The following is a 25,509-nucleotide window of genomic DNA, read 5'->3' on the forward strand; positions in this document are numbered from 1 at the left end:
ACACTAGCTTTATTAATCACGCTGCTTAAGATGCTAACAAAGAGTTGAAGAAACAAGACGACTAGTGTACATCACACAAAAACGTTTGACCTTGGCCTTCAGTAGAAAATGTTCTCCACTTGAATTGGGGGAGACAAACTGATAGTTATTTTCTACAACGCCCATTCTCTTCCACAGCGTAGAACTTATAACGGGTACCCCAAAAAAGCACATAAGAATTATACTATGACATGTTTGCTGCGTTTATGCACTGCATGTTGTTTAAATCAATTAAGCACGCTTATCTCTTCATGTACCAAATCTTTTAAAAGATTTTTTAAATTATTGTTTATTTTGTGTAGGGGTGAGGATATTTTGTCTATATGTATGTCTGTGCACCACATGGATGCCTGTGACATGGATGGTGACCTTGAAGTTCAGGGTAGAGCATCAGATCCCTGGAATTGGAGTTAGAGACAGTCCCAAACTGCCTTGTGCATACTTGGAATCAAACCCAGGTCCCCTCAAAGAGCAGCAAGTGCTCTTAACCGTTGAGCCATCTCTGCACTGTGAGTGTGTGTGTGTGTGTGTGTGTGTGTGTATGGCATGCATGTAGGTATGCACATGTGAGTGCAATACCCACAGAGGCCAGAGGAGAGCATTGAAGCCTCTGGAGCTGGCCATGCAGGTGGCTGAAAGGGTCCTGACGTGAGAACTGGGGACTGGACGCTGGTCCTCTGCAGAAGCAGTTGGCACTCTTAACAGATGCCCCATCTCCCTGTCCCTATTTACCAACTCTGTGGTGAAAATTTCCAAATCTTTTCTTCTGACTTTTGGAATGTATTATACAAATTTCTGTCTGCACAGTAGTGCCTGTCAGCGTTTGATTATGAAATCCCAAGGAGCTTGCGGTGAACTCTAGATCGTGGTGCTATTTGGGGAAACACAGGGAGGCTCTGGAAGTGTTGGGAGATGGGGCCTAGTTGGAAGAGATAGTTCACTGAGACTCACACTTCGAAGGTTCTCTGCCATGTCCAGTTCCATGGTAGCTCTCTGATTCCTGTTCACTTTGAGGTGAAGACAATTAGCCTCCATTCACCGCTCCTGCCACGATGTTCTAGCCAGGCCAAGCCACCATGGGCTGAACCCTCTGAACCTGTGAGCTAAATAAATCCTTCCTGCCCTGTTGTTTTCCGATAGTTCGGTCAGAGCTATGTAAAAGTAAAAGCAGATGCAGCACCGGACAGTTTTCACTGGTGTGTAACAACAATACAACTGCTATTGACCCCGGGGGTGAGGTTTTATATGAGCATGTGTATATGTGTGTATTCTATGTTTATGAGGATCTGCCTGTATGCATGTTTGTGTACCATGTATGTGCACCGCCTGTGGAGGTCAGGAGAGGGCATCAGATCCCTGGGAACTGGAGTTGGCTATGAGGCAACACATGGGTGCTGGGAACCAAACGAGGATCTCTGGAAGAGGAACCAGTTCCCTTAAGCTCTGAGTCATCTCTCCGGCCTCCAAAGTGGGTGTGCCTTTTAGCTGAGCATGTGGCTGCCCACTAGACTTGGGTCTCAGTCTCTCCTGTCGCTCTAGAGACATGTGAAAACACTGTGGTGATGAGACAAGGCTGATAGCCTGACGCCCATCAGTGCCACGGGAATTGCCATTATCCTACCTTCAGAATGGGCAGAGCTTCAGTAGACATTCTCCGCCAAAGATGCACAAGTGGTCAGAGAGGCCTTCACCATAACCACAGTCGGGGTTTGGGGAGACGGTTATTGGCTAAGGCCCTTGCCCTGCAAGCAGCAGTCAAAAAGCCTGGTGTTAGGATCTTCAGAACCCACATAAATGTAAGGTGGGCATGGTGGCTTGCCTGTAATTACAGTGCTCAGAAGTCTGAGACAGGAGCCACAGAGCAAGCTAGCTGGATGGGTGAGCTCTGAATTTGACTGAGAGACCCTGCCTCTGGCCCGAGATGGCTCAGTTGGTTATGACCCTCACCAACAAGCCTGGCAACCTGAGTTTGATCCTAAGAACCCACGTGGTGGAAGGTGAGAACTTACTCCCACAGGTTGACCTCTGACCCCCACACACACACACACACTAAATAAACGCAATGGAAGAAAGGAGGAGAGGGAAATGGGGAGAAGTAAACCACCTTCAGACAAGCTCATCTCAAGATTTTAGGGGAACAACTGAAGAGTGTTAGTGAAAATCTAGCTCAGCGCTACATTGCGATGATAAACTATCTGGACCTGAGAGTTGTAGAAACATCCATTTCCACCTCAAAGTTCTACTTTGTCCTCTAGAGAACCCTGGGGCGGACCTCTCGACTGGCGAGAAAGAACGACCACCACATCAGGATTCCACTCAGATCACGCTTTACTGGAGTGCCCTTGATTGATGGGGAGCAGGAAAGGAGGGGGGCAGGAAACGAGGGAGAGGAAGGGAAGGGCAGGAAGCTAAGGGGAGAGAGAGCATGAAGCGAAGGGGGGAAAGCAAGAGAGAGAGCATAAAGCGAAGGGGTGAAGGGCACTTAGGCAGCTGCTTAAATAGGGAATTGGCACACGGGTCGCCCTGTGATTGGCTGCCACCAACAGCTGACACCAGACCGGATCAGGATAGGCTCAAGGATCCTCATCCACCGTGCATGCGGGAAGCGGGGGACGTGCAGCTCTCAAAGGCATAGCCAAATATGGAGTTGTTTATTTCCAACAAGACAGGATGTTGGCGCCATCTTGTAATGGTGATCCTGTCCAGCTCACTACAGAACCCAAAACAAATCTGAAGCCTGACAGTAAGCCTACACACCTGTGACCAGGGAGACTTTGCACCCATACCTATCTGTGGCACAGGGAGTGACACCCAAGTAGGTCCTGAGAAACAAGCCGGAAGGACCAGCCAAGACCACCGATGAATGAGAAGCGTGAACAAGTGGGAATCGTCACCCCTGAGCAGCTTATGCTACTGAGCACCATCATCGCCTGCAGGCGGGTAGTTGGATTATTCTTGCCCCTCATTCAGAAACACACTACACTGATTCCAGCCCTGAAAATGAAAAGAAGTGTAGGAGGTAACCATGGAGATGAAAAGGCACAGAGAAGTCAATGTAAGAAGAATAGCAGGTGTGAAGGAAGAAGACGAAGCAAAACTGGTACTTCAAAGCTCTGTGAACTCAACTCTGCCCGGCCCCGCCCTGAGCTAATGGTATGCATGCCTATGCCAATCTGCCCATGTAATTTAGTTTTAACCCATTCTGAATCTAGTTAATACAAAAGTTACAAAGGAAGAGAAACACATTAACAGTATTTCAAAATGCCTAGCTACAGACTCTCACAGAGAAGTGAAGTCAGATTAGCTGGAAAATGAGGCTGGAAAGGAGACATCAGGACGATGTCAGCTCCCATGCAATTATGTCATGATCTGTGAGCACTGGCAAAGCTCAGAGGCCATCATATGACTTCCTTTAGAAATAAGTATTAGGGCTGGGAACACTGCTCAGTGGTAGAGCCCCTGTCTAGAATCCCCCAGTGAGGGGCTGGGGTGTGGCTCAGTGGTAGAGCCCCTGCCTAGAATCCCCCAGTGAGGGACTGGGGTGTGACTCCGGGGTAGAGCATCATTCTATGTGTTTCCAGTGTTATGAAGACACACATCTGTTGAAATAATAGGAGCGGTGGGGCTGCGTCCCCCACACCCAGCCACCCACATGGCTAGCTTAGTTTATGCCTGAAATAATTGCACGGACACTGTATTCTTTTAAACACCGCTTGGCCCATTATATCTAGCCTTTTCTCGGCTAACTCTCGTACCTGGACTAGCCCATTTCTTACAATTTGTGTAGCCCACGATCTGGCTTACCAGGAATGATCTTAACCTGCATCTGCCTGGAGTGGGAGAATCATGGCGACTCACTGACTCAGTTTCTTTCTCCCAGCCTTCTGTTCTGTTTACTCCATCCACCTAAGGGTGGGCCTATCAAATGGGCCTAGCAGTTTCTTTATTGCTTAACCAATGAAATCAACAGATTGATATATGACACTCCCACATCACATATCTGTAATCCCATCACTAGGGAGGTGGACAGTGAGCCTAACCCAGGTCCTCTGCAAGAACAGCAAGTGCTCTTAACTGCTGAGCTGTCTCTACAGCCCTGGGCCAAACTGTCTTGAACTACATATATGCTCCTCTCATGACGCTGTGTTGTGAGAGCCATATTCCCAGCACACATGTCTATGTGCTTTATTCAACTGTAATAACGATTAACATGAACTGTTTTGCGGAACTGGAAAGATGATTATAAAGTTTATTGGAACAATATACAGAGTGGCTGAACTATTTGCCATGCTGAAAAGTTGATTGCTCTCTCAGGTTTCAAAGAGCGTTCTTCTACAAAGAGACAGTACTTTCCGTCTTGTGGCACTGCCATGTGAGTCTGTTTGCTGTATACTTCTCACTGGAGCAAGGACTCAAACTCATGGCCTTGTGCACATAGGCAGGAAAAATATCATTTAGCTACATCTCCAGCTTGTCATTTGTTCGTTTCATTTTGTTTTCACCTAAAATTATTATCATTATTATTATTATTATTATTATTATTATTATTATTAAATTATGGGTGTGGGAAGAGGGATATGTGAATGCAGGTACCCTCAGAGACTGAACAGGGCTCCCAGCACCTTGAAACTAGAATTGTAGGTAGTTGTGAACAGCTGATGTGGGTGCTGGGAGCCTTACTCTAGTCCTCCGCAAGAGCAGTATGTGCTCTTAATCACTGAGCTATCTCTTCAGCCCTCCAAAGTGTTGACATTATAGGCATGCACTCTTGGTTCTTTTTAAAGAGAATTTAAAGAGGACCTAGAAATGGCTCAGTCGTGAGAACACTTGTTCTTCTTGTAGAGGACTCAGGTTTGGTTTGGGGCACCCACTTGGCAGCTCAAAATAGCCTTTAACTCCAGTTCTGGGGGAAATCCATCACCCTCTTCTGCCATCCATGGGTACTGCATACACACATTCATGCACAATAAGATAAATAAAAAAGAGAGCATAATTTGGATTTAAGGTAATTTATATATTCACAAACCTGCTGAAAACCATGAGAATTTATTATGCAATCTAATTTAGAGCACCAGAGAAAGGGTCATGAAATAATTGCACAATTAGAAAAGGATGATGTGAGATCTCTCATTCCATAGTAAAAAGTTTCAGAAGCTGGGTACTGAGAGGCAGAGACAGGCAGATCTCTGAGTTTGAGGCCAACTTGGTCTAAAGAGTGAGTCCTAGGCCAGTCTAGACTACACAGTGATACCCTGTCTTGAACTACCACCACCAGCATCACACCCCAAAAATACAAATTCTGTATTCAAAATACTAGAAAAAAAGTACTCAAAAAAAAGTGATTTTGAAATGAGAGAACTTATACACATTGTGAGCTATAAGAATGACAGATTTCTGGGGGCTGGAGAGATGACTCAGGGGTTTGGAGCACTGGTTGCTCTTCCAGAGGACATATCTTCAATTCTCAGCTCCCACATGGCAGCTCACAATTGCCTGTAACTCCAGTGCCAGGGAACCTGACACCCTCACACAGACATACATGTAGGCAAAACACCAATATACATAAAATAAATACTAAATAAATAAATGACAGATTTATACATATAAGCCAAGGACTTCTACATAGCAAAAGACACAATTAGGTAATATAATGATGACACAGTATGTGTGATGTATATGACAAACAGTAATTATATATTCACAGTGAATAAATGATAATTTTACAAGAGACTACCTGAGCAGGGCAACAAATATTAAAAGAAAGATCATAGCAAAAATAAATAATTAACAACCCTGAAATCATGACCTTTACCTAATAAATATATATGGGGTATAATGGTACACTATACCTTTACAGCAAAAAGACAGAGAAAATCTGACTTCATGGTGCCTACTTATAATTCTCAGCCTGCTAAATGATATCAACATAAGATTCTACCACAGGGAATGTTAAATATCCCTACTCTGTGCCAATATTTTGTAAGCCAGCCATTGGAAATGATAGTAAGCAATTTCCTGAATCTATAGTTTACTATTACATGGATGACATTTTGCTATCTGATTCAAATGTAGATACTTTAGAAAGAATGTTTGAAGAAGAAAAGAAATTTTGCATTTTGAGGATTACAAATTGCTCCTGAAGAAATACAAAGAGGAGATTCTATTGATTGTTTAGGCTATAAAATAGGTTTTACAAAAAATAGACCCCCAAAAGGTGCAAATTGGGAGAGATCAATTGCAGACTCTTAATGACTTCCAAAGATTGCTAGGAGACATTTCCAGCTACAGCCCACTATTGGGATAGGTCCTGATGATCTGATTAATTTAAACAAAACCTTAGATGGTGACAAGGACTTAAATAGTCCCAGGGAATTATCAGCTGAAGCTGAGTGAGAATTAGTTTTGATTGAAGAGAAATTGCAGAAGGCACATGTGGATCATGTGGATCCAAATCTTAACTGCATTCTGATCATATTAAACTACAAACATTCCCCTACAGGAATTTTAATGCAGAGGGAAGATTATTATCTTAGAATGGATCTTTTTACCACATAAACTGACTAAAATATTAAAAACTATGTGGAAAAGGTCTCTGAGTTAATTCTAAAAGGAAAATTGAGGCTTCATCAATTAGCTGAAATAGACCCAGCAGAAATTATAGTACCTTTTAATAATGATGAAATTGGCAAATTAAGGGAAGAAAGTGAACCGTGACAAAGAGGTTGTAGTAATTTTTTTGGCGAGACTAACAACAACTATCCCAAAAGCAAGAAAATTTAACTTATAAAGAAAACTAACTGGATCCTTTCTCACATTGTATGAGACACATGAATAACTGGAGTCCCTACATTCTATACTGATGCAAATAAATCAGGAAAGGCAGGCTACAAATCAGAAAATTTAAGTAAAGTGGCTCAAAGTCCTTATGATTCTGTCCAAAAGTCAGGATTATATGCTATTCTCATGGCACTAAAGGATTTTAAAGAACCTCTCAACATAGTTACTGATCCACAATATGCAGAAAGAGTTGTTTGTATATTGAAACCACTGAATTTATACCAGATGATACAGAATTGACTTCGTTATTTATTCGGTTACAAGATAAAATCAGGAATAGGCATCATCCCATATACATCACACATATCCAATCCTGTATGGTTCTGCCAGGTCCTCTAGCACAATGTAATGCAGAAATTGATGAATTATTGGTTGGAAATGTTCTGAAGGCCTACGTATTACATAAAGAAAATCAAGTCAATAGTAAAGATTTAAAAAAAGACTTTTCGGGGCTGGAGAAATGGCTCAGCAGTTAAGAGCACTGCCTGCTCTTCCAAAGGTCCTGAGTTTGATTCCCAGCAATCACATGGTGGCTCACAGCCATCTGTAATGATATCTGGTGCCCTCTTCTGGCCTGCAGGCATACATGCAGACAGAATACTGAGAGTACTGTACACATAATAAATAAATAAATCTTTTTTTTTTAAAGACTTTTATATCACATGGCAACAAGCCAAGGAAATTGTCTAGCCAGGTCTTGAGACAGAAACAAAATCCTTCCCCAACCCCAATTTTGGGGAGATTCTCTTTTGGCAAGTTGTATCCAATCAAATGAAAAGTATTTGTTAGTTTTACAGGTAGTTTTGATTAAATGGCCATGGTAGTTAATGAACTATAATCTCTTCTAATTAAGAGGTGTTTCTTGTTCAAATCTAATCTTTTATCAATTTTGATGGTGTCCAAAGCTTTTCTTCTCCTATAGAAACAAAAGCAAAACCCCTTCCCCAACATAACACATAACCTGGTTTCCATTCTAAGGCCAGAACATCTTTAAAGTATATTGGCTGATTTAATTCAGTTGTCTTTTCTACTATCCAAGGTCTCTACACAGCTGCTGTTCCTTTCTCACTAGCATTAAGAAAACTCAAAATTAATAACGCATTATGCAATCTATTTCTGGGTGTATTTTTCTACCCTTCTTTTTATTTAACATATCCTTTTTAAAAAAATATTTTTATGGTTTATATAACTTTATTTTATGTGCATTGATGTGAAGGTGTCAGATCCCCTGCACTGGATCTTCAGACAGTTGTGAGCTGCCATGTGGGTGCTGAGAATTGAACTCAGATCCTCTGGAAGAGCAGTCAGTACTCTTAACCACTGAGACATCTCTCCAGCTCCTTAACATAGCCTTTAGAGTTCAGTTTGGTCTTTCTGTAGCTGCCTGCCCTGTATATTATATATAAATTTTGTATATTGATACAATTTGAGATTAATTTTATTAAAACACATGGTACATATGTTTTTAATATTGCTTAAGATATTGCACCTATACAACTCATTTAACAATGTAATGCAAATTTCTAGTCCATGAAAGTAATTATTACCAACTGTTTAGGATAATAAAGAAATGCAGATTAGTAATTAGTCACCTATTATAATTGAACTTGTAGTCACATAAGGTATGTTTTCAAGGTCAAACAGATATATTTAAGATCTTCAAACACTTCAGACATCTACAGAATATGTCATTTGAAATGTTTTAGTACAGGAGCTCATTTTTTTTAATGACAATGAGAAATATCTGCTGTTGGCAGCACCAATCTACTTCAGAGAAGATAATGGGCATAGAAGAAACATATACTTTACTTTTCTTCGTGGCAAAAGTAAGCTACTGGGTGAGAAAGTGCCTTTGCCTCAACTGATGACAGTATGCTGTCCTAATGAGACAAGCAAGACACAAAAGAGAGTGACTGCCAAACCTTGCCCAGACAAGGTGGGATAGTCCTTCAAAAACACTGCTTTAGTGCTGAGGAGTTCCATCCAGATCATTTGCCCTTTTGTCTGCTGGGGTCCTTGGACTACCAGGAGTCCCTGTTCCTGTGCTGAGGAGATCCATCCAGACTGAACCTTCATCTGCCGATGGATGGAGATAGAGACAGAGACCCACATTGGAGCACTGGACTGAGCTCCCAAGGTCCAGATGAAGAGCAGAAGGAGGGAGAATATGAGCAAGGAAGTCAGGACCGCGAGGGGTGCGTCCACCCACGGAGATGGTGGGACTGATCTAATGGGAGCTCACCAAGGCCAGCTGGACTGGGACTGAACGAGCATGTGATCAAACCAAACTCTCTGAATGTGGCTGACAAGGAGGGCAGACTGAGAAACCAATGATAGTGACACTGGGTTTTGATTCTACTGCATGGACTGGCTTTTTGGGAGCCTAGTCTGTTTGGATGCTCACCTTCCTAGACCTGGATGGAGGGGGGAGGGCCTTGGACTTCCCACAGGGCAGAAAACCCTGACTGCTCTTAAGACTAGAGAGGGAGAGGAAGGGGGTGGGGGAAGGGAAATGGAAGGATGGGAGGAGGTGGAAATTTTTAATAAATAAAAAAAAACCCTTGCTTCACAAAAAGTCTGTCAGATATTCTAGCCATTTATGAATATGAATATGATATGAATATCCCAACATTTCAGAGGAACTTTGGATGACTGTCCAGGCAGCCAGCTGTTTCTGTCGTTTCTCACTATTTTCAGAAGTTGCTTGCTCACAATTCCTGCTTACTCAGTTAATATTATTTACTTCTTAGGTCTCTGAGGGAGTTGAACACTAGATAGTTATAATTATAGTTTTCCTTGTTTACCAGATGGAGAAAGCAAGTTATGAAAGTATATATTGCATATAGTTATTATATTTATTATATGTAGTTTTTCTTATTATAGCCTTATCTTTTATTTTAGAAAAATGGAAAATATAGTGATATTTTATTTATGTTTTAATAAGTAAAATTTGCCTGAAGCTCAGAGGCTAAGACTAAGCCACTACAGGCCAGGCAGTGGTGTCACACACCTTTAATCCCAGAATTTGAGAGACAGAGGCAGATGGAGCTCTGTGAGTTCAAGCCACCCTGGGCTACACAAAATCAATATAGAAACAGATTGAGGTGGTGGTGTCTCACACCTTTAATCCCAGGATTTGGGAGTCACACATCTTTAATCCCGGCACTAAAGGGGAACATAAAATGGGAGGAGACGGAGGCTCAGGGCTCAGTCTACAGTAGCCCAGCCTTGGTAGAAGTGAGACTTTTCTAGTGGCTTGGCTGTTCTGTTTTACTGATCTTCAGCTTGAACCCCAATATCCGTCTCTGGGTTTTTATTATTTGTGCCACTAAGGTCCTGCTGCAGAAATGAAACACTGAGGAGTAAAACTGTAAAGATGGTAGAGCATTTGCCCAGCATGCGGAAAGTCTTGTGTGTCACCCCCAGCAGGCCATCCCCCATCCCTCAAAACCCCATAAGATAATGATGTATTATTTTCCATTTAACATTGGCAAAGATTAAATGTGTCCGCTGTTGGCAAAGGTACAGAGAAATCCTGCTGTAACACAAACTGGTAATAAAAATTAAAGTAATGGAAGTGTTCATCCTTTCGGGATAGTTTGCCAACTTTTATCACAAATTAGAACATGAGTTCTTTCAACTCTATTTCTAGAAACATTTCCTAAAGAATTATATATATCTAAGAATGTTCTTACAACATTGCTTAAAACTGCATAAAACCAGAAACAGGCTGGGTATAGTAGTACATATCTTTAATTCTAGCACTGGAAAAGCAAAGGCAGGTGGATCTCTTGGAGGCTGACCTGGTATACAAAGACAGTTCCAGACCAGCTAGAGCTATAGAGACTCCATCTCAAAGGCAAACAACAAAAAGATAGGGACTGGGGAGGTGGCTCAGTGGTTAGAGCCCTAGATGCACAGTTCCATTCCCCCAGGCCCCAGGCCCAGACTGGGTGACCAGGAAAAAGGAAGAAGGCCACGCTCTGCTGCCATTTCCTTTCCGCAAGTCCTAGCCATCAGGATATGACTGGCTCTGCTCTTCACTGCCCTCGCTCTACCATAGGCACCTCAGGAGCCTCAGATTCCAGGGCTTATGACTTGAGGCAGCTCCAACCGCCTGTGGAGAGAGCCTTGTGAGCATCACCTGGCCTCTAGCCGGCCCCTTTGCAGCCAGGTGATGACTGATCAGACACTGTCAGGTGAGCTTGGACTGATATCAGCACTGATCCTGGGCAGAACCACCTCTGCCTAGGAGAAAACCCCCAGTTAAGTTGTACCAAGTCCCAAGCCAGCTTTCCTTTTGGTGCATCCCACTGGCCTGATTGCCCAAGTCAGAAACCTAGGAACGAGCCTCTTACATAATCTGTACAGACACCCACACTGACTGCAGCTGCATGGAGCACATGAATATCTCAGATTGTGCTGAGTTTTCTTCATATCTGAGGCTACCACCCAAGGTAATACTTTTTTAAAGATTTATTTTTATTATTGAAAATTGTGAAAAGATGAATGTATTTGGCCTATATGGCTGTGCACCGTGTGCATGCAGTGCTCACTGCGACCAGAAGAGGGCATCAGATCCCCTGGGACAGGGTTTACCAGGACAGAGGGGCAGCCAATGCTCTTTTTTTTAATTAATTAATTAATTTATTAAAAATTTCTGTCTCTTCCCCGCCACCGCCTCCCATTTCCCTCCCCCTCCCCTAATCAAGTCCCCCTCCCGAAGAGCAATCAGGGTTTCCTGCCCTGTGGGAAGTCCAAGGACCACCCACCTCCATCCAGGTCTAGTAAGGTGAGCATCCAAACTGCCTAGGCTCCCACAAAGCCAGTACGTGCAGTAGGATCAAAAACCCATTGCCATTGTTCTTGAGTTCTCAGTAGTCCTCATTGTCTGCTATGTTCAGCGAGTCCGGTTTTATCCCAGCAGCCAATGCTCTTAACTGCTCAGCCATCTCAACAGTCCACCTTACATTTTCTGAGTATTCTTCCTGCAAGTATGTGCACCTCATGTATACCTGATGCCCTGCGGGATCAGAAGAGGGCATTAGATCTCCTGGTATGGGAGTTACAGATGGTTGTGTTACCACATGGGTTCTGAAACCAAACCTGGGTCCTCTGCAACAGCAGCAAGTGTTCTTTTTTTCCTTGCATTTCTTAAATTGTTTTTATTGAACTATAGGTTTTTCTACATTCTCCTCTCTTTCTCCCCTCTCCCGCTTTACTTTCTCCCATGATCCCCATGCTCCCAATTTACTCAGGAGATCTTGTCTTTTTCAACTTCCTATGTATATCCATGTGTGTCTCTCTTTGTTGTCTAGTTTCTCTGGGTAACCTGTAGGCTGATTTTTCTTTGCATTATGTCTAAAAGCCACTTGTGAATGAGTACATAGTATATTTGTCTTTCTGGGTCTAGGTTACCTCCTCAATATTGTTTTTTTCTAGATCCACCTATACGCGTGCAAATTTCAAGATGTCATTACTTTTTTTTACCACTGTGTAATGCTCCATTGTGTAAATGTACCACGTTTTCCTTATTCATTCTTCAGTTCTGGGGCATTTAGGTTGTTTCCACGTTCTGGGTATTACAGATAATGCTGCTATGACCATAGTTGAGCATGTGTCCTTGTGGCATGATTGCAAATCCTTTGGATATGTACCCAATAGCAGTATTTTTTTTAAAGATTTTATTTATTTATTTATTTATTTATTTATTTATTTATTTATTTATTATGTATACAACATTCTGCCTCCATGCCAGAAGATGGCACCAGATCCCATTACAGGTAGCTGTGAGCCACCACGTGGTTGCTGGGAATTGAACTCAGGACCTCTAGAAGAGCAGCCTTAACCACTGAGCCATCTCTCCAGCCCCACCCCCCCAACAGCAATATTGCTGGGTCTTGAGGTAGACTGTTTCCTAATTTCTGAGAAATCACCATACTCATTTCCAATGCAGCTGTACAAGTTTGCATTCCCACCAGCAATGCAGGAGTGTTCTCCTTACCACACACCCTCTCCAGCATAAGCTGTCATCAGTGTTTTTTATCTTAGCCATTCTGACAGGTGTAAGATGGAATCTCGAAGTTGTCTTGAGAAGCTTCTGTAAAGTAAAGGATACGGTCAACAAGACAAAACGGCAGCCTAAAGATTGGGAAAAGGTCTTCACTAACCCCACATCAGACAGAGGACTGATCTCCAAAACATGCAAAGAACTCAAGAACCTTGACATCAAAAGAACAAATAATCCAATAAAAGAAAAAAATGGGATAGAGAACTTTCAACAGACAATCTCAAAGGGCTGAAAAGCTCTTAAGGAAATGTCCAGCATCCTCAGCCATCAGAGAAATGCAAGTGCTTTAACTGCTGAGCTATCTCTGCAGCCCTAAGGTAGGATATCTTTACTGTAAACAAATGTTAGCCGGGCGGTGGTGGCGCACGCCTTTAATCCCAGCACTTGGGAGGCAGAGGCAGGCGGATCTCTGTGAGTTCGAGACCAGCCTGGTCTACAAGAGCTAGTTCCAGGATAGGCTCCAAAACCACAGAGAAACCCTGTCTCGAAAAACCAAAAAAAAAAAAAAAAAAAAAAAAAATTAAAACAAATGTTAAGAGTCTTCCTTGAGATTCAGGATGTCTGGGGGAAATGAATGAGACCCAAACAAAGGTTGATTGCTATTTAAAAATAAGATAACTCTCCATGAGAGGACTATTATTTCTATGCCTGCAGCATTTAGTTTACAGCAAGTGTTGTGTGCTGGAATTCCTGAGAGGCTTCCTCTAGGTCTGGGATGGGATGGGGGGATCCCTTTTCATTTCCCCATAATTTTCCTCGTCTTCTGTTCCGCTTCAGTACAACTCTTTGCCTTGTTGTTTGTTTGTGAAAGACAGTATTGGGTGTCTCTGGATGCAGCCCAGGCAAGAGTTGGATTTGCCATCCTCCTGCTGCAACCTCCTCAGTGTTGAGACTGTAGGCATGCTCCATGCAAACCTAAGACTCCAGCCCTCAGCAGTGGGCACCTTATACCTATGAGAAGGGCTATAACGTGATGTTCTTAGGACAGTTCTTGCTTCATGCTATAGAAATTGTTAGGTTTCAACTCCAGATAAATGGCCAGGATGCCTGTTTAACAGACCAAAGCAGACCTAGCTGCCGGGTTCTTCCTGTATCCCTCTATCCCTACCTGTTACAGGGCCCTCCTGGCTGGCATACTGCCCTCTACCCTGAACTTTGCAGCCCAGGAGGCCGGGCTGCTCTTCCTTATATAATCCAACCATTTTGGTTGCCTGTTCTTTCTGTGCCTTTGGGCCTCATGGCTGCGACACCTGGCTCTCCTCCTCGACTCCTCACATGGCTCAGGGTCACGACCAGATGTGTGTCTGCCTCTGACTATGTTCTCCCTTTTACCTACAATAAACCTCCTCCTCCACCATACCTACCAGCAGCCAACTTTCCTGTTCTCTTTCTTTTTCTCATTCAGCAATCAGGCAGCAGCTGAATACTGTTCCCTGAAGGGACACACACCTCACAGCACTGACATTTTACCCACATAGCTTTAAGAAAGGGGGAGAAAGAAAAACCCTAATAAGAGAGCATTCCGAGCAGCATGTTCTTGGTAGTAACAGTTGATATCCAAAGAAGAAAAATATCTGAGACGGTTACAAAGAAAGGCAGGGTGGATGAAGCAATTTTTGTTAGAATTAGATGACAGCCATCTTTTCATAGGCACTGATCCCAGAGGGCCATCCGTTACTAAAAATCTGGGTACAGTAGCGCCTACTTTTAATCTCAGCACCCAGAAGGCAGAGGCAGAGAGATCTAGGGCAGTCACAGTTACAAAGGGAGACCGTGTCTCAAAGAGGAAAAAAGACGGACAAGCAATTTAGAGATAAGATCAACATCCAGGGCTCAACATCAGAGGATCCTTTTAAGGAGAACAGCAAAGCCTGTAAGGACATGGAAAATTTTAAGAAACTTTGCTTGATCCGGAGCTGGTTAAGGCACTGGGTTCAAGAAACTTTTTAGCATCAAGAGTTAGCTGGAAGCAAAAACCTTTGCAAAAATGCAAACCAACTGTCCCTAGCAGCTAGCCCCCTGTGGATACCCAGCTTTGTGGTCTAGACAGGAGCAGAAAATAACTGCTTGGGGGGAGGGCGGGGGCATACACAGAAGCAGAAGTAGCCGCTTAAAGGAGGAAGAGGACTACAGAAACAGCATCCCCTGTCCTCAGCAAAACTAACCCCATGGACCCTAAGTAAACCTGGCTTGCGGTTTTTGCCTATATATGTCAATCCCAAATGAGGAGTGGGAGCCCTCCCGACTGCGCTGCACTGTGAGTGATGGCTTTGAGTTCCCAGCTAGCAGGGTGGAATTTTGTGCACTGAATAAACGTTGCGTCTGCATTCTGGACGTGACTGGATCCCAGTGGTGGTCTCTCTGGGGGTCTCAGCTTGGGCACAACAAGCCCAGAGCACAAACAACGGGGTGGGGGGGGATGGGTGAGGGTGGGCTGGGGGTGGGAGGGCGTGTCTTTGGAGCCGCAAATATACCTACAGTTCTGCCACTAAACGTGTAACGCACACACAGTAGACAGTGAGGTGGTACAGCTGGCAAAGCCACCCGAGACCAGATGACCATTCCTCGGGACAGCAGGGCCTCCGAGGACAGAAACTAGCCAAGCTTAAGAACTGCCAGCGAAAACAGCACGCCTGCAAGCCTCCAAGCGGAAGTGCGCCTCTTCCTTCCGGTCTGCGCCGCACGAGACGGGGCGGGGCAACGCGGGAGGCGGGGGCGGGGCCTTGAGTTGACGAACAGCTCCCGGAACCAATTAATGCAGCCGCAGCGGCCCGGCCTCCCCGGCGCGCCCCTTCCAGGGGCTGTGGACGCCCCCCAGGCCCAGCCTTGCACCGCGCCTCACAGAGTCGCTGGCCGCTAGATCCTCCGGGTCCTCACCTCGCTCTCTCCCGCGGTGCGGGCGCGTCCCCAAGGCCCGGGTGCCAGGCGTGCTTCCTTGCTCATCCCAAGCCTCCCGCGAGGACTGCTGAGGCCGCAGGTCTGTGGCTGCGGGGTCGGGCCGCCAGGGCACTGGCCGAGCCGCGTCCACGGGACACGTGGGCGGGGCGTGGGAGGGAGCACGGCTGAGCGGGAGCGAGTGCTCAGACGTTTTCGGGGTTGCCCGGCACCTGGCCCCCTCGTGGGCTCTCCAGGTGCGCAGGGGAGTGGCTCCAGGTGTACGGTGGCGGCGTGCGTCCGGATCGGCAGTCGTGCTCTTGCCTGCGGGTCCCGTAGCTGAAGTCTGGCCGGGGCTCCGCGTCCTGCTGGCCAGAGCAACTTTTTGTTTCCTGGTTCGTGGGGTTGTTGCAATCCAGACGCGTGTCATAATTAGCACTTGGCGTGTTAACTTTCTGTCTTAACAGGCACGGTGAACGCACGATGGGCCCCCTCTATAGCCCCTTGTCCCGCCTAGGGCTAGCAGGACATGAATCACCAAGGGGGAGGGGATCCCAGCTGTGACTGCAAGACTTTGAAAAGATACCTTTTTTTTTTTTAAACTCCCTCACTTTCTTCGTTTTTGTGCTTTGAGGCACAGCATTTAAGTCTGTGTTCCTTCTCATTATTTTTGAATGAGCGAATCTTCACAAAAGCGTTGTGTCTTGTTGGCTTGCTCTGTTGCATTGAGCAAACCGTTAGGTAAACATAGACTTTGGTACCTTGTGTGCAGGTTGGATTAGCTGCCCAAACAATCTCACTACTCCTCGGGGCTTTAATAGATAATTAGTAAAACGCTATTCATTATTCAGAGGAACGAGGCAAGATGTTCTGGGGGGGCGGGAGGGACTGGTGCCAGCTTACTCACCGCCACGACACCCCCGCCTCCCCCCCTCAGCTTCCAAACTAGGTAACTGTTCCCACAGCTACACCCACTGTTGCTCCCAGGGAGAGCAGCCACCCTGTTTCCGCACAGCCCCGCTGTCTTTGACACTAAGACATCTAGCTTAGCCGCGGGTGTTTCAAAGAACACAGGTGCTAAAATTCAGGTATCAGCAACAATGTTTCAGTTCTTCAAAATCTGGCTGTCACAAGTTTACTAGGAATCCCTTCCCCGTGGCCAGTTCTGTGGGAGCATCAAACCCACTAATTTCTCTAGGAACTGAGAAAACAGTGTAAAACTGTGTCACGCAACATATCACATAGTTAGTGTTAGGGTTCAGGGGAGGAAAATGTCACAAGACTTGGAGCCTCCAAGATGGCTTCCTGGAAGAAGGGCTGGGCTTCTTCCTGTGTCTCACCTGTATCCCTGACTCCCGGAGTACCTGGAGAACCCATGCTTTAGAAATATGGTTGAGTTCAATATTTGTGTTGCCTCTTTAAAAGCTGCTCAAGATTTATATGGGAGGGTCTGCTGGCAGCAGACTCTAAGAGCATAGGGGTGTATTGGGGTAAAGAGAGTGTTGACATATCCGTGGGGGCATTTATCTGGGTGTTGTTTGTAGGAGTGGTTGGAAGAACAATGCACATGAATCTTTGACATCATGATGTACATCCGGCAAAGAAGAGAGACGAAAACCGTAGAAGTTTCCGAGGGTTGTCCATTACCGAAAGAAAATGTGAAGTTGGAAAAGAAATTGCCATCTGGTAGGTGATCTGAGCTAAGGCGGCATTTGGATTACTTTCTGCGTATTAGCATATGTCACCATCTAATAGGGTAAAAAAATGGTGAGACTTCTGAAGGACACTTGTTCCAGCACCCAGACGTTCTGATTGTGCTTTGATTATATTGGCTTTTCAGCTATAATCAGTAAACGAGCTTTGATGAGAATCCTTGGTAAGTTGTCTGTTGATTAACTTACGGTGGCGATGTCATCAGGTCCTCCGAGGCTTCGCCTGCCCCACCTGACTGTCCCTTTCCCTAATATCTTGTCTGGTTTGTGTGTGCGTATGTACCATCCAGGCAGCCTTAGCTTGCCTCAGTCCCATTTCATTATAGTCTTTGAAAAAGAAATTTAACATTTTGTATTCAGTCAAATTCCTAAAGTTATCTCTTTCGCTTTATTTTGGGGGTGGGTAGGGGATGGAGGAGGAGGAGAAAAAAAATGAGAACTTGGTGAAACGTTTTTATAATGCTGAACAGTTGCTAAGTGATCCCCCCCCCGTCACATTTTCTAATTAAACATGGCCAAAATTTTTAAAGTAAGCTTGAAAAGCTCCACACACATCAGAGCCATTTTTGGTATTGGACATAATTAATCCTTTGTATCTAGATGAATTCTTAGCAGCCAGAGCTAATAGGTAGCAGAAAAAGCTGTTTAATAAGATAAAAGGTGCCTACATTGGAAAGTCAGGCCACTCGGCTAAGTTAATGGGAGCCAATGCATGTGAGGTAATTTGGAGTAGTTTCTGATGATGGTATACAGTAAAAATGCATGTTAAATTGTGCCTTATGTCTTTCTCTTTTTAAATTGCATTTATTTATTTACCTTGTATGTGTGGTGACCCGACAGTGTATGCATGTGAAGGTCCAAGGATAACTAGCAGGAATCTGTTCTCTTCCTACCTTGTGGATTGTAGAAATCAAAGTCAGGTCATCAGGTGCGGCAGCAAATGCCCTTACTCACCCAGCTGCCTCACCAGCCCTTCGGTTGTTTCTTGTTTGTTTTTAACAATTTATTTGTTTTTAAGCATATGAGTGTTTTGCCTGCAGGTATGAGTATACACTACTGGTGTGCCTGGATGCCCTCTGAGGTCAGACTTGGGTATCGGGACACCCGTGAGCTGTAGTTACAGATGGTTGTGAGCCAGCCACCATGTGGTGGTTGGAACTGAACCTGAGTCCTCTGCAAGAGTACTAAGTGCTCTTAACTGCTGAGTCATTGTTCCAGCCCTGTTTTGGTTTGTTTTAAATTGAAAAAGAAAAAAAAAACTTTGAAGATTGCCCATTTTATGAAATCATGTCAGAAAAAAGGCAACCCTGAAAATTAAAGACATTTTAAAAAGAAGGAAAAGCTACTCCTACCGACTTCCTTGCCCTGAAAGAAGCAGAGATGACCATGTTTATCTTGCTGTCTGGATGTCGCTGTCTCCACGTGGTTTCTCACAAGCAGGCATACGTAGCTTTATAAAACTGACCACGGTCCATGTGCCGTTGGGGAAGTTGCTGCTTGCCGTTACCAGGTCCCGAGCCTTTTCCTAAGTACACCACATGCGTGTGCCTGATGCCCTTGGCAGTCCAAGAAGGGCATCGGTTTCCTTGGAGCTGAAGTTGCAGACAGTTTAAGTCACCATGTGAGTGCTGGGAGTGGAACATGAGTCCTTTGTAAGAACAACAAGTGCTTTTAATTCCTGAGCCGTCTCTCCAGCCCCCAAGATATTTACTTAAATCCATATCTGTATTAGTTAGGGTTTCTATTTTTGTGATGAAACACTATGACCAAAAGCAGCTTGGGGAGGACAGGGTTTGTTTTGCTCACACTTCCATATCACCAAAGGAAGTCAGGAGCAGAGCGGGAGCTGAGAGGCAGGAGTTGATGCGGAGGCCATGGAGGGGTGCTCCTTACTGGCTTGCTCCTCGTGGCTTGCTCAGCCTGCTTTCTTACAGCACCCAGGACCCAGCTGTTGCACACACAGCTCACAATGATGGGGCCTGCCCTTATCAATCACTAATTAGGAAGCTCCATTACAGACTGGCCTGCAGCCAGTCTTGTCTTAAGGAGGCCATTTCTCAAGAGAAGTTCCCTCCTGTCAGCCGCGTCTCACTTGTGTCAAGCTGACATAAAAGCTAGCCAGCCCATTTCCAAAGCGGTTTTCCGCTCCATTACCATTCTTGCAGTGGTCACACCGTGCAGGTGCTCTACCACTAAGCCACACCCCCAGCTCATGAATTAGCATTTTTAAATTCCAGATTTGCCAAGATTTTTTTTAAGTATAGCTTGTTCTTTTGTCAATGCTAGAGAATTGCATGAGTTTTAACATGTTTTCCTCTGTCTGTTAACATTTATTGTCCCTTTTCCCCCTTTTGTTCATTGCCTATTCATATCCTTAATCTGTTCCCCACTAGGATATTCATCCTTACTTCTTATCCTTAAATCTCCTATGTTTGTATTCTTTCTAGTTTGTTGACTTTTGGTCAATGCTATATTGTTTCTGTGAAATTTATTTTTCATAAGTGTCTATGTGTGTCTGTGTGAAGGTTGTACCCATGGGCACAGAATGAAGGAGAGCATCAGATCCCTTACAGCTGGTGTTACAGCTGCTGTGAGCTGCCTGATGTGAGTGCTGGGAACCAGACTCAGGCCTTCTGCAAGAGCAGCGAGTGATCTTATCAGTGGCACTGTCTCACCTCCCCAAATGCTACATTCTTGTTTGATGTGTTTCACTTTTCTAAAAGGTTGTGCCTCTGGAAGGTTCTGGAAGATCCTGTCATCTGTGGTTGGTGGAATCGTGGCCCTTTGCATTGGACTTCTTACATCTGTCTACCTGGCCACCCTGCATGAGAATGATTTGTGGTTTTCCAATATTAAGGTATGGGCTACTTTAGACCATTATTATGTGATCTACTCATTTGTTTCCCTAAGAGCTAGCCATGTAGGTAAATGACCAGGACCACACAGTTTAGCCACGAGAGTCCAACCCACTTTCTTATCCCGGCATGGTAGTGCACATCTGTAATCCCAGTACTCAGGTGGAAGAAGGAAGATCGGGCATTCAAAGGCCAGCCTGGGTTATATGAGAACTTGTCTTCCCAGGAAAGAAAAGAATCCTGGGTCTTAGAAGGGTTTTAAAAATAGCATCAAAATTGTATTATCAGGTGAGTTTCTCCTCGGTATGGTGCTACCCGCATTGACCCAGCACTAGGGAGACAGAGGCAGAAAGGTTGCGAGTTGAGGCTAGCCTGGGCTACGTAGTAAGCATCTGTCTGGAAAGCGCCATGGAGATGACTGAGTTAGTAAAGTGCTTGCTGCACAGGAGTGAGGCCTTGAGTTCGAATCTTTAGCAATTGTGTAAAAAGTAAGGTGTAGCAGTGCACTTTTACATGCCCAGGTCTAGTGAGAGACTGTCCCCTAAGACTCAAGACACACGGCTTCTGAGGTCGACCTCTGGTCTCCGCTCATGTGCAGGTACATGTGCCTGTGTGTCCCCATCCCCTGTACACATGCAGGAAGAAGAGAGAGAAAGAAAATTGAAATTTGTTATTTTTGATCGATTTAGTTTTACTGTGGTTATTTTAAACTGTCGTATTTGTCAAAATACGGGTCATGAGACTGGCATAGTAGGCTGCTCGGTGAAATCCAGTGGAATGTTAGAGAGGAGGGCTGAGGATTGTTTTGTTACTTTTCGTTTTGATTGTATATATCTGTGCAAACTGGGTTATGGTGGAAATTTTATTTATCAATTTATTTGATTTATTTTTTCTGTCTGTTGATTGCAATAGGCAAAAAGGAAGGAAGAAACTCAGATGGAGCCCTCATCTCCATCAGGAGCTTCAGACTTTCCAGTACTGTGTGTGCAAGTGCAAATGAACTTGAATGGAAAGCCTTCAGTTCCTTACAGTCGAGGGGCAGGGTCGACTCTCCAAATATCATTTTGTTTTCTTTCTGTCTTAGAATTTCCAGAACCTGCTGGCATCGTTTCAGGGCATGTCTGTGACTTCATAGAAGGAAGCTTGCCTGTTGCCAGGGGTTTTGATATAAATATGCCTTGCTTTTTTTTCTTTATGATTTGCATTATTACTTATATATAGTATGCATGCATGTGTATGCACCTGCCTGTAGGTACTAGTGTCTGTGAGAGGCCAGAAAAGGGTATCAGATCCCCTGGGGCTGAAGTTCCAAGAGCTTGTGAGCCGTTGGATATGGGTGCTGGGAACTGAACCCTGATCCTCTGCAAGCACATGTAATTGCTGAGCCATCTCTCCAGCCCCAGATAATGCTTCTTTGTGAACATTAATATCTTTATTTTGGATAAAGGCTAAGATGCCTCTGTGGGACTAGGTAGCCAAAGTTAAATGCTAATAGCAGTATGGCAGGAAGACATGTTGGAAGAGCTATTGAATCAAGCTCTTTAAAGTATATGAGCGTCCTTGCTCACATGTTATAGAACCAAACCATCATCAAGATGCTTGGGTACCCTTGACTTTTCCCTGGGTCAGAGTAGTCATTGTACTACATTGCGTTATGTTTTCAATCTAGAGTTGAGCGCCTGTTTTGTGGGTAACACTGTACGAAATTTGTGGAGAACTTGGAGGGATTAATAAAGGCCTCAGCTTGTCTAGCATACTAAATGGGGTAAATATGTACCAGACACCTGCAGTATTAAGTGGACACTGTGCTTAATGGTAGCAGTACAAACGGATTAGACAAGGCCCTTCCCCGATATGGGTGATACTCTTGAGAAGAACACAGGCAAGGTTTCAGACAGTTCAGATTGTGGCACACATCCTGAGTCCATGCTCTGACTGGGGTAGAGTTCTAAGGAAGCCCATGGTTGGGGCTACAAGTATTGGCTAAGGAATCCTGAAGGGTAAACAAAAGAAGATACCCAGGGAGGGGAAATGAATGGGGGAGGAACAGTGCTCAAGGCCGGGAGGCAAGGGAGAGCTGGGTGTGCTGGCAGCAGTAGACTGTGCCCAGAGAAGAGAAGGGGAAAGGGTAGACTGTATATAGCAGCTGCTGGTGGGGAAGGACCTGTACTCTGTCTCAGAGACTGGCCTTTGAGTGTGTGGTGAGCCCTGTGTCATCTAACGAGGCTGCAGCTCTTCCCTGGGGAGCTGTCTCCAGTTGTGGCATGGAGAATGGATTGAGGAGGGCAGAATAAAGCTAGAGCCCACCGCGGAGTTAATCCTGTTCAGTGGATTCTATGAGACCGGAATATCCAATTAGGATATCCCGTAAGTGATTATCTTCTGTGAGCCAGGCCCTCCTCTAGGCTTGGAAATCCAGCATTGAAGGAGACTTAATTTTGATGCGGGGGACAAAATCAGAAAGAAGAATCAAAGCAGATGGTGAGTGATTAGGGGCCTCTTTAGAGTCAGGGTGAAGCTGTTGACCTCAAGAGTGAGGTAAGACATGGAAACCAGGACCCATGTGGTAAAAAGGGGTAGATGCCATCGCAGGGAAGTGGCTCCAAAGCGGGAACGAAGTTCACCTGTCCAGAATCAGAGAGGAGCACATGGGGCCATAATTCTGTGAGCGTATGAAGGAAGGTGTAAGGGGCTATACAAAAAGAAAGACCCTGTCTGCACAGTGCAGCTCTGGCCCCAGAGGGAATGAGACATAGTTTATTATGAGTGTACATGGCCTGGATACGGACTCATGTTGTTCTGGGTGACACATGACGCCATGGAAAAGGTTACAGAGACTTCTGTGGTCACAGGTCAGAGGAATCACAAATCAGTGCACTTACCCAAATACTTCAGTGGGGACGCCAAGTGTGTGGGTGTGTCTGTCTTTTGTCAACTTGACACCAGCTCAAGTCATCTGGGAAGAGGGAGCCTCACTTGAGAAGATGCCTCTGACAGACTGGACTGTAAAGAAGTCTCTGGGCATTTTCTTGAGTAATGATTGACATGGGAGGGTTCAGCCCACCGGGGGCGGTGCCATCTCTAGGCAGGTGGTCCCCAGTTGTCTAAGAAAGCAGTCTGAGCAACTGTTCATTCAGCAGCACCCCTCCATGGCCTCGGCTGTAGTTCCTTCCTTGAGTTTCTGCCCTGACTTTCGTTCACGATGCACTGGATGTGTAAGGCAAATAAACCCTTTCCTCCCCAGGTCGGTTTTGGTCGTGGTGTTTGGTCACAGCAGTAGAAATCTAACTAAGACATGAATTACAACAAAGGGTGGGGGTCGTCTCTGCTGTGGGTTCCAGATGCTGCCTGGTGACATTCTTAGTTTTGAATCTGGGAGACGCTAGTGGTTTGCAAAGTGGGTGTATGCCAAAAAGTTTCACCTACTAGACAGACATCCTAGGTCAGGTAGAGAGGTTGGAGATTAAAGACGGCAGGAGATGGTTTGACTCTGGGCCTACAGCCATCCCTCTCCCCGTCTCCCCACAGGCACGGAACTTGTGGTCAGTTCCTCAATCTGCAGTGCCTTCTACTTCTTTGGGGAACTTGAGTTTGCACTCCCATTGTGTAGGGGTTCAGAGGCTGGAAGGAACTGGAGAGAAGAGGGTGTTTCTAGGAAGTTGATTTGGAAGGACATTTTGTCGTTTTTATGAAAGGTGACTGACGGGGCAGAAAGACAGCGACAGCCCAGTGTCCTCTGTGAACAGCTTGGTGGCTGGCTGGTGCATCTGCCATTCCCTGTGACATATGCAGACTGCCATATGCAGTTCTCCAGGGTACAGTGACTTCTCTCCAGCTACCACCAGTTAGGCCAAACTTTCCAGAAAAACTGCCCTGGCCTGCAGACTCTTGTTGCTGCTGGATGGTGGTGGCACACACCTTTAATCCCAGCACTTGAGAGACCGAGGCAGGTGGGTCTCTGAGTTTGAGGCCAGCCTGGTCTGCACAGGTCTAGGTCAGCCAGGATGACATCATGAGACCCGGTTTCAAAAAGCCAAACTCTGGTCTCAAATTGAGGGATCCCCGTCCCAGTTGACCCTTACCGCTAAGCAGTTGGCTATAGATTTTGAGGTGCCCACTGGCCATTCAGAACGAGCATTGGCCAGAAGGACTCCTAGAACTCAGGGACGTGCTGTACTTGAAGGTGTCGTAAAGATATAGACGAGAACCAGCAGAAGGGAAAGACACAGGCAAGGTAGTCCAGAACATCCCAGACCCACACACCGCTACCCTTCCTTGTGAGCTCAGGTTGAAGGACTCTCTTGGCACACAGTGTGGCAGTGTGTGGTTTAATGCCTGCCAGGACAGCTCACCTAAGCTCCAGTGTAGATGACTGTCTTAGGGTTTCCATTGCTTGATAAAACACCATGACCAACAGGAACTTGGGGAGGAAAGGGTTTATTTCAGTTCATCATTGAAGGAAGTTAGGGCAGGAACCTGGAGGCAGGCACTCAAGCAGAGGTCATGGTGGAATGCTGATACTGGCTTACTCCTCATGGCCTGCTTAGTCTCCTTGCTTTTACTTGCCCATGGGTGGCACAACTCACAGTGAGTTGAGCCCTCTCACATTGATTAAGAAAATGTATCACAGGCTTTCCCACAGGCCAGTCTCAAGGGCGCATTTCCTTAATTGAGGCTTTCTCTTTCATAATGGCTCTAGGTGGGGTCAAGTTGATATAAAAACTGGCTGGCACAAGACTCAGTGGATCATTGGCTATGGATGTCTGCAGCCTAGAGAGGTCAGATTGATACTGTGTGGGCTCAAAGCCCCAACCTTCTAGTTACTGGCAAGACTTACTGACATTCTGAGTCAGCAGCATCAGCTGTCAGCTGGGGTCTTTAGAGAAAGGACACTCATCACTCAGGAGTTAAGGGCTGCCTTCCAGGAACAGAGGGCTGAGAACAGCTGAATCCTTGATTTCTGGAGCTTGAAAGTTCCTTCCAAGGACAGGGTCTCCTTGTGTAGCCCAGGCTGGCTCTGAGCTCAGGATTCTCCTGCCGCCACCCCCAGCTCACTTTTGATACCAAAGGCACTTTCAAAGTTGTCTGCCAAAGATAGGGAGTTGAGGAAGCTGGATGTGTG

At 45.2% G+C, this 25,509-nt stretch overlaps 1 protein-coding gene across 3 annotated transcripts in view; it reads left to right on the forward strand.

The window, feature by feature from the left end:
• Positions 1–15,149: 15,149 nt before the first annotated feature.
• The window catches only part of Dpy19l3 (dpy-19 like C-mannosyltransferase 3), a 77,829-nt gene continuing 67,469 nt past the window's right edge, over positions 15,150–25,509 (forward strand). For 2 of the 3 annotated variants that reach the window (XR_012911704.1, XM_075984355.1), the window contains exons 1-3: positions 15,697–15,923; positions 17,365–17,506; positions 20,256–20,389. Coding sequence is in view for 2 of the 3 variants with exons in the window: in XM_075984355.1 (XP_075840470.1) it covers positions 17,404–17,506; positions 20,256–20,389 (237 nt within the window). In the remaining variant the exon portion in view is untranslated. Of the gene's footprint in view, positions 15,204–15,696; positions 15,924–17,364; positions 17,507–20,255; positions 20,390–25,509 lie in introns of those variants that run through there. The other variant, XM_075984356.1, reaches the window with a different exon arrangement.

Source organism: Microtus pennsylvanicus, chromosome 1 (assembly GCF_037038515.1).
Source record: "Microtus pennsylvanicus isolate mMicPen1 chromosome 1, mMicPen1.hap1, whole genome shotgun sequence".
Classification (NCBI taxonomy): domain Eukaryota; kingdom Metazoa; phylum Chordata; class Mammalia; order Rodentia; family Cricetidae; genus Microtus; species Microtus pennsylvanicus.